Genomic DNA, 9,496 nt, shown 5'->3' with positions numbered 1-9,496 from the left:
TCAGGTCAATGCCTTGTGCTGTTCTTCGTGTTTTTGTTTTTTTTGTTGTTGTTGTTTTAGTTGTACCTAATCCATTTTTGTGTTTGTGCGAATGCCATCAAGGATTACCATTGCTATGAGGTGAGGGTGTCTGGTGCTACATGTCTAAGTAACGTCCACACAAACGCCAGGTCTAAAGGTTTCCCAGCAGAACAATGTATTGTCACAAGATGGTCAAGGTTATTTACTTCTCCTGTACGTTCTTAGTGTACAAGTAAAAGTCTGTTAATAATGCAATCTGTAAACTGCAATATTTAACTGTCTTCCAAACTAAATAAAAGGCATCAAAAGACTAATCAAATCCAAACAAAAATATTAAAACATTTCTAGACGTTTTCTCCAGCGTTGAACATCAATAGTGCTGCACATGCACATAACAGAGGACGGATCCAAACAATAAAGTAGTTGAACGTGTACAATTTCCATAAAGAAAAAAGGTTTGGATAATATCTACAAAGAAAAGAGCGTCACGACCCAACAAGTGTGAAGGTTTTGTTGCACAAATGTCGTCCTCCTGCTTTGATACCCGACATGTCCTGCTTTGAAGGCCTTCCGAAACGAAGCATTTTTCCACGGCCTCCAGGCGAAGTGCATCGGAGGCATTTAAGTTGAGAAAGTTCGAAGTGAAGAAAATGTGTGAGTTTAATGACAACCCCACATGCTTGATTAGACACTTAACAGCAGTTTCTAGTAGTTTCTTTTTAAAGCCACCCCACCTGCGTTCCAAGTGATTTATACTGAATATATAAATTCCCTTTTGTTGCCCTGGCAAAATATTTCAAGCTTCGTCTGGTACTTGAATGCAACCCAAAGACATTTCTTTTTTAATGTTGGTCACTCTGTGTGAAATGTGTACTATACATGGCAATTATTTACCTTTGCTCTCACTTGAACAAAACATGAAAAGACCTTTAAAGGAACAACGTGACAACTTTATAAAGACAACAAAGAAATAATACATATCGTAAATTTTTCTGATTTTTTCTGAAAGGTGAAAGGACGTACGCACAACTGCAGACAGAGAACTTCAGGTCATGACAAAAATAAATGTACATTATAAATAAAATTACATTTGAGCCGAGAAAACAGCTTAGAAAAACAAGCTTTCAGTTGTACGCCGATATCCCCTCCTTTCGAGAATCTGAGATCAACAAGTTTTAAGCACCATCTTGAAAGATTTTTAGAAAAATAAGAAGCCCCTGTACCACCATGAGACCGCCAATACTTCTCTCCTCTTTCATGCTATACAGTTGCCACCTCTTGCATGGTTGCATTTGTGCATTTGGCCAAACAAACTACCTGTTCAGCGTTTAACTGTAACCTACTCCACTTTATGAATCTAAAGAGACAAGCTGAACATTAAAAAAAAAAAAAGACGATTATGATGGGGATTTTGGAAAAAAAAAATAATACTTAAAATCGTCAATTAGAAAGAGGGCTCCATACAATCCTCTATCAATCCATCCACAATGAGATCATACCTAACTCTAATTTTTTTCTTTATTTTATCATCGAGCTAAATGAGATCTAATACTTCTTCTTTTAAAAAAGGTCAACAGTGAAATTCTGTTCAGCTGAAAAGTCAGACGTCAGAAAATGTCCAAAGCACTGCTTGCAACCTCCCGGTTCGACAGCAGGTGTATGTGGATGCCTCTGTTATTTCTTAGTGTCTTGGGCCACTCAGTCGTGGAAGAGGAGGGCCTGAAATGGGGAGAGTCGAGAAAATGATTACAATTACAATAGATCGTTTTGAAACTTACACCATCGAAGGCCAAAATAAAAAGCCAAAAAAGTGGGAAAAATAAAACATTGATGACTCACCCGGGGCAGATAAAAGTGGGGGGCGAGAACTCTTTAGAGAAGGAGGTGCTGCTCGATTCCCGTGGGGGCCTCTGGGGCCTGGGTGGAATAAAGGCGGGTGCTGGAATAGGGGCCCACGAGACATACCAGAACCACCGTAAGGCATGTGTGAGGGCATGGGACCGCGAGGGACTGAAGGATGATGCAAGGAAAGCAGAGGAGGTGGTTTGGTTTTGGGATGAGAGCCTTAAAGAAGAACACATGACAGAAAACCAAGATGTTTGAAAGACAACATTCAGAAATACATATGGAAGAACCAACTTCCTAGGGCTGAGGATATCACTTATACACCATCAACGGTTTCAGGCTTGTTCAATCTAGTCAAGAAAGTTGTGCAGTCTTAACCTGGTAAAGGCAGGAGAGGTGCAGGTGGAGATGGGGAGTGGTCCAACATGGACCCCCCTGATACAGTTGCAGAGGGTTGTGGAGGCCCAGGTGGAGTAGGAAGCAAAGGAGGTGGTTTTCCCAATCCTGGAGGTAACATATTCCCCCTCTCGCCTTCAGTACTGGAGGCTAGAGGGAGTAAAAGTAAAATTAAAAAAAAGACAGAACAGGAGACGGTAGTGGAAATGAAAAAGCATCCAGCCCTAGCCTCAGGTCCTTTAGGCTGCATAATCAGTGTTTCACCTTGTACGTGGTGCTGCCGGGAACGAACGTACTCCGAGATGTTTTCCAACTCCTCGGGGTAGAGATGCACCCCGTCAGCCAGCAGCATGAGGAGCTGCCGTGTTTCAGAGGGAACGGTGTGGCGCGCAATCTTCTCTCGGTCCAGAAAGTCGTCCAGCAGCTGTGACGCCTGTGCCGCGATATCTGCGGGGTCCCTTGGAGGGCGCTCTTTGGGGAGTCCGCGAGTGTACTCTGCTTGAACAAAGTCCATGGCCTGGTCTTTGGGCATGTTGCGATGGACTGAGGAGGGAACGGCAATGTTATAGCAGTGATGTATCAGGAGACTGAGGTGGGAGACATCCACAAAAAGATTAAGTAAAATTTAATGGGGTTCTTGCTGTTCATTTATGCGATTCAAGAAATGGATTTTGTTTTTATGTGACTTTGAGTAGCACCTGTGAATGTGAGTTTTAGTTTGTTGGAGTAGTAGGGGTGATGAGGAGCAAGCATTTTATGTAAAGATGTGTATTCAATTATTTAAAACCTTTTTGTATTGCTTTCCATATATGTTCTTGGACATAAACGAATGATTAGCAATCACGTATGTGAATACATTGAATGAGTTTATATACTTTAGATTATTTGTGTATTTAAGTTTTCTGGTGATATTTGATATAGTTTAATACATTTGTTTGTATGTATTTAAGTTCAGACTGGAAAAAAAATGGATTCAAGACATTTGTTTTGTTGTTGTGGTCAACAGTTTTGAGGATCTTGTTTATATAAAATGCTGATTTGTTTGTGCATGTACGCTTATTATATATATTGTTAACATCTATATGCTGTTATACAATGTGAACAGTATAGACTTTAATTAGAAGTCGACTTAACTAAAAGAAAACTAAACTTTATTACAATATTGGTTTTATTTCAGTAGCTTGGGTCATCTGTCCTGTTGGTTAAACCCGTTAAATGCTTCCTGCAACAGGATTGTCAAACGCAGGCATAACATTATGACCACCTTCCTAATATTGTGTAGGTCTCCCTTGTGCCTCCAAAACAGTTGTGGCTCATCAGAGAATGGACATGGGTCTTCTGAGGGGGTCCTGTGGTGTCTGGTAACAGGATGTTGTTAGTGGGGAGGTCTTTGGGTCCTATGGGTTGAGGAGAGGGGCCTCCGAGGATCATCCCACAGATACTTGATCTGTTTGGGATTTAGTGAATTTGGAGGCCAGGCCAACACCTTGTGCTGTTTTCCATGCATCGCGCTGGGGATGGCTGCTGCCATCAAGGAGTGTCATTACTATGGGGTGGGGGTGTCTGGTCTTGTCTACGTGGGTGGCCAGGTTAAAAAACTTCCCAGCAGAACACTGAATTGTCACAAGAAGGTCAATTTTATTTACTTCTGTCAGCAGATAATGATGTTGCTGATTGGTAACAGCATCATCAACATCAACAAACACACGATTTGTTGATGTTGATGAGTGGCCCATTGTTCTGTGGAAACTCCACAGTCTCCAATAACATCAAATTACGTGTCACAAACCAAAGTAAAAATGTGAACGTGCACCAGGGCTGTAAACTCAAAGAGGAAGCCAATCTTTAAACACGTTTACAATGGGCATTCTTGGATGACCTTATTCTGTCTTCCAGATAAATTTGAATAACCAGAAGCTTTGTATACACCTTTCGATCTTTACTCTAACTGCTGTTAAGAAGAGAGCTGTGCAAATATGTTGCAAAGTTATTATGATAACGGAACTGATGACCCACATTACAAAAATCAAACGCAATTTGTAATAAATTTGAGTTTTTTCTTTGTTTTTGTTTTTTAAGAGGTTTCAGTTTATTACGTATGTTATATGAAGTGCTTGTAGACGGCAGGTAATGAATAGTTTGCGAAGAGACTTCTAATTGTGGAGTTTTGATGGACCTGAGGTGATTTTTTTAACCTGAAATGTTATGTTACACCAACTAAAGGCAGTATTTTACTTTTGTGTTACTGCAGATTTCTATTTCTTGTTTTAATTTATTTGGTTTTACACTGTCCATTTCTGATTTTATGTTCAAAGTGTGTGTGGGATCTTCATACAACATAAATTGCATTAGACTCTTCAGTTGAGCCTAGAAAATGGATGGTGGGAAGTTTGTTACTGAGGTGGTTTTGGAAAGCTTGAATGAACACGAGGGGTACGGACTTACTTTTGAGGGATTCTGAGAATATGATAACAGTGCAGGAGGACAGAGCTATGTTTGTCTGCTCCACCAGAATACAAAATGGGGAGCCAACTGCTCGGACATCCTGCAGGGCCCGGGTCAGGCCCGATTCCGCTTGAAGGTAGAGCATTTCCACTGACAGGCCACGCTCCTGCAAGCACTGGCTTAGCGATTTGGGGTAATCCCTTTGAGAGGAAGAGAAACACTTTGTTAAGTTGACATTTCTATATTAAAAGGGATAGTTATGTGTCTCTGAAGTGCGGCTGTTTGAGGTATTTGTCCACAGTACTTCATTTCCTACCACCACCTACCAACACCTAGGGTAGGTAATATCCTGCCCGTGGGTAAGTATCTCAAACAAACCCACTTCAGAGAAACCAAACCATCCCTTTAAGTGACTCACCTGGAGCTACATCTCTGAGGGGAGCAGAGGGTTATTTCTTGGTTTAAAATGTGTTTTACCAACAAAAACATTGAGCATCACTACTGTGGGACTTTTGGTGGCACAAGTTTTTTTCTGTCATAGATGTGTTAAGTGTTGTATGTGTTCAAGTCATACATCTGGTAAAACATAAGGTCTTCTTCAAAAGTGCCTCAAGTGGCTGCGAGAACTTTGTTAAATGATGTGGTTGTGGATTAGACATTAGTCAATTAATAAAAAGTGCAACATTTCTCTTGTTACAAGAATATTAACATCAGTTCTTCATTTCTTGAGTGTTTTGTATATAGAGGTTGAAACAATAAGGTAAATTTAATGAGCGGTGACTTTGCATGCATTGTTTCGATAGACAGATGGCGGATAGGCTGTCAGATAAACCAGCACTATCGTGTTGCAAGTGTCCAAACTACTAATTCTTCTAAGTTGATATGACGATAGAGACAGCGGCCATACTTGTGGCACAACTTCAGAGTTTCTTTGTGAAAAGTAACTTGCATGAATTGAATGTTGGAGTTACACTGAGTGGGGAGTTTTAAATGTGCCTCTACTTTGTATATAGGATAGTGAATACTTGTTATCAGCAGTGATAGCATTTGCCTTGTGTGTATAGCATGTTGCTGGAATGTAATAACAGCCCCTTAATTAAAAATGTAAAGTAGGTCGTTTTGAGAGAATGTGTGTCTGATACATGAAGTTGCATTTGATGTGTAAAGGTATAAAAATAATTGTTATTTAATGGTATGTAGCTCTCATATCGTATTAAGGACTTTAAATGTTTGGTAGAAAGGGATGGGTGTTTGTGGTTGTGTTTGTCACTTTAGGAGACGAATCTGACTCTACTTTAAGAATGCTTCAAAATTGTGGCCCAGATGACATATTTCCAAGCTGTAAAGTTACTTAAACATCCTACTTTCTTCTTTCTCGTGTGAGCATAATATAAATGCGACTTTTAAGAACAAACTTGACACAGGAAGGAAAGTTCATATTTCATGAATTGGACGAAACTTGAGTCTGCCTTTTCAGTCACTTTACTTCTTCTGTAATATATGCTCCAAGTGTTTAGCAAGGTGTGTGGCGTTATGTTGCCTTAAACTAGTTTTAAGACAGTAAAGGACAACAACATGGTTTAGAAATGATACACTCAGAAGGAGCGTAACACGGAACTTCTAATTGCTTAATTTGTCAGAGATAATAATTCAGTGAAACCCAGAAAGCAAACAGAGCTTCGAAAGGGGCCTCTCTTCCATTGTTCTTGCGCCATGATAACTGATGATGATTTATCACTTGACAGCAGACAGACAGATATCCTGGCTCTGTACTTTACCATAATCTATGACGCAATAACGGTAATATTCTGTACGTTGTTGTTTCCAAAGTACAAAACTCAGCCATAAAAGCGGGTTTTTGTTTCTGTTAAGATTCAAAACCGAGTTAAAAAAAAAAAAGAAAAAGAAACAGACATTCAACAGCCAACAAAAGTTCTGTTTGGAATGAACTATCATTAAGTGACAACATGAGAACAATCCAATGATAAAAATGGGAAAATTACGCATTGTTTCCAAGAAAATCAATCTTTACACAGAACTATGTCTTCAACCGTGACGGAAGTGAACAATAACGTTCAAACACACCACGACTGACTCATCAACATAAACCTGTTCTATGTTAAACTTATCAAAGTGTAACCTCTGCCTGGGTCAAGGTACGAAAGCAAGTACAAACAAGGCTTGAGAAGCCTGCACAACCAAGAGATGAAGATCCGCAAGAAAGAAGCCTTTACAGATGACTCTTAACAGAAGGATGTGTTGCTCCCAGAAATGCTTGATTCCAAAATCAACAATTAAATGACAATTAAATGATACTAATGTTGATTCTGTGGCATACTGCCAAGTATTAACTATTAAATCCTGCATGCAAAAGTAGCAAAGGATTTTTAAGTACTCACGGGCACTGGTTGGTGACAGAAAGAACCACACAATCAGCTGGCTTCTTCTCCTCTTGCACCTGCCTGTAGAACTTCTGATAGAGGGTTTTACGTCTGTCTGCGGGAGTGCAGCCCTCGGACTTGGCTGAGGCTTTGACGATGGTGAGGGAGTTACAACAGAATAAAATGGAGGTAAATGGATGAATAGTGGAGATGGTGAAGTACAAAAGTAAAACAGACATTATGAAGTATCAACCCATACTTTAGCATTTACTGGATTTAAAAAGCACTGGAACAGCATTGATAATGGGAATTTCAGTGAGGATTTAAACATTCCTAAATAAAATATATATATATGTATATCTTTTAGTGAAAAACATCAAGCAGAAGTCTCACCATTTGGCTGATTTTTGAATGCCTCATACTTTACACCTGCACTGTAGTTTTGTATTTGTTCCAATTCTTCGTAACTGAAAGGAAAGCAATGAGAACGAATTAAAGTTTAATGAGGTAGGAGTTCCCATGGCTGTGGTTCACAATGTTATAAATGAAACGTTCCTCTACGGTTCATTATCGGTTAGAAAATATATGTGACGTTATCAGTCTACAACATGAACCAGATAAGGCACTTCAGGTTTCTTGTAGCGAGATAAGCAAGAATAAGCAAGGCTAGCAAGAAAACGATGATGTAAAATGGTAAAGCACATGAACGGTTAATTATTATTCAGCAGATACGATCAGATTTTTGTTTTGCCACTCTATTTGTTACTCTCTGTAAGCATGGTTCATTATTTCATAATGACAATAATTGTATTTAAGAAGAAGAGTGGACAAATTACGTTACCTAGTATCACTGAATAATAATATGTTATACGCATTAACTACGATATAAAGACTACACACTGTAACTAAACATTTGTGTTTGAATGTGCGAGAGAAAGCTGGGTACCTATCTAGGGCATCCTTGAGCTCCTCGGTCCTGTCCTCCCTTGAAGGATAAGGAGCTGCTCTCCGAAACAGACGAAGCTGTTGAGCACTGCACAACACAATGCATTTTTAAAAATGTGATTATAGTTAAATAAAGGGGGAGAAAAATATAATTTGGTGGAATTAAGCCCCTTTTTGTTTTGTGCTTTAACCATCATGCTAACCGCTAATGCTACACTAGCTACAGGAAACGAAAGACTTACCTTCCATTTGGGTTCCCTGACGGCCGCCGCCCACCTGTCGGTGCCTTCGCCCAAGCCGACATTTTACCTGCACTGTGACTTCACCTGATTTAGCCGCTGTTTTTCGGTTACAAAGGCTAAACATATGCTGCTGGTGCCCCTTACTCACTTTCTACTAAACACCTTCCTGAACAAGTGAAGAGAGACGAGTTCTTCTTCTGGTGGTTACTGCTGTGTCGAGCAACCATGCAGGCGCTCTACCGCCACCTGCAGGATGATAAAAAATACTGCAGGCAAATACAACCAATGAAAATTGTTGCTAAATTTGAACATTTCTGTTACAGTTGCGGTAAACTAATGACTTTAAACACCTTTTATATAATAAGCTTCTGAAATAAATGGCATGCTTAAAATGTAAAGTTTGGACACACCTTTCTATTCAATTCAATGAGAAAGTGAAAGTGCAGCTGGGCATCACGTTGTATTTACTCCTACAGTATGCCTCAACACATTTCCTGTCTGACTTCCACTTTCCAAAAAAAAAAAAAAAAAAGCAGAACTGCCAACTGGTAACTGGTTTATTGTTTAAATGAAATCTGAAATTTGCTCAACAATAAGGGGAAAATAAGAACTATGTAATATTGATCAGTCTCTGTATTCTGTCTAATCAACTCATGGGGTCATCACCTGAAGCTTTCCCAACTGGTTTGAAGGAGTTACGACAAGAGGCTCAGTGTTCACATTCAACTAATATGTAATTTTATCCTCTTTCATTTTTTCTGCATTAGCTCACAATGGTAGTTTCTAAGTTAACCATTCAGATTTTGCCATACTCTCAACTGACTCTGCACTGCTGTAAAAAATTTAAATATGTTCTCCTGTAGTGTTGTAAGCAGCCTGTTCAATTTAAATATGCTTTGAATTGTTGTTCAACTCCAAGTCTTCAAATCCAAGGCCCAAGTCAAGCCCTTCACAGTCCACTTCGCCTCACAACTGATCTACAGCATTCTCTTCTTATTAGCACTAACACCATTTGACTCTGGGGTGGTATCCTATACTAAGCACGTCATGACCACATCAAGATTGAATCTATTAAATAACATTTTAACCATTTACCTTGAAGGAAGTCTCTCCTGTTTAAAAAATACTCAGAGGATGCTGGCTGCTTTTCTTTCACTCTGCAGTCCCACTAATTCCAAGCTATCTCGCTTGAGTTTTGATGTTTGTCGCCTGATTTGACAC

At 39.5% G+C, this 9,496-nt stretch overlaps 1 protein-coding gene across 2 annotated transcripts; it reads right to left on the bottom strand.

Moving 5' to 3' along the window:
• Window positions 1-949: 949 nt before the first annotated feature.
• si:ch211-216l23.2 (uncharacterized protein LOC565061 homolog) lies at window positions 950-8,472 on the bottom strand. 2 transcript variants are annotated; one of them, XM_047597460.1, is made up of 9 exons: window positions 8,276-8,472; window positions 8,035-8,121; window positions 7,482-7,555; window positions 7,107-7,236; window positions 4,708-4,907; window positions 2,527-2,805; window positions 2,245-2,412; window positions 1,861-2,085; window positions 950-1,740 (listed from the first exon to the last, which is right to left on the bottom strand). In XM_047597460.1, exons 1-9 carry the CDS (start codon window positions 8,335-8,337, stop codon window positions 1,703-1,705), a joined length of 1,263 nt encoding a protein of 420 aa, XP_047453416.1. In that variant the 5' UTR covers window positions 8,338-8,472; the 3' UTR covers window positions 950-1,702. The 2 variants fall into 2 exon arrangements, with proteins under 2 accessions (XP_047453416.1, XP_047453417.1); XM_047597461.1 differs by having other exon boundaries at window positions 2,245-2,370.
• Window positions 8,473-9,496: the final 1,024 nt, after the last annotated feature.

The sequence above is a fragment of the Mugil cephalus genome, chromosome 10, assembly GCF_022458985.1.
Source record: "Mugil cephalus isolate CIBA_MC_2020 chromosome 10, CIBA_Mcephalus_1.1, whole genome shotgun sequence".
Taxonomy (NCBI): Eukaryota; Metazoa; Chordata; class Actinopteri; order Mugiliformes; family Mugilidae; genus Mugil; species Mugil cephalus.
This window is presented reverse-complemented; position numbering and strand designations above follow the sequence as displayed.

Bases quoted from the DNA above. Each gene is read 5' to 3' on its own strand.
- si:ch211-216l23.2 (XM_047597460.1), bottom strand. From the start codon at position 8,337: ATGTCGGCTTGGGCGAAGGCACCGACAGGTGGGCGGCGGCCGTCAGGG. The intron at 2,086-2,244 runs GTTAAGACTGCA...TTCTTCTTTAAG, and splicing joins ACCTCTCCTGCCTTTACCAG to GCTCTCATCCCAAAACCAAA. The intron at 1,741-1,860 runs GTGAGTCATCAA...TCCCCATTTCAG, and splicing joins CCCACTTTTATCTGCCCCGG to GCCCTCCTCTTCCACGACTG.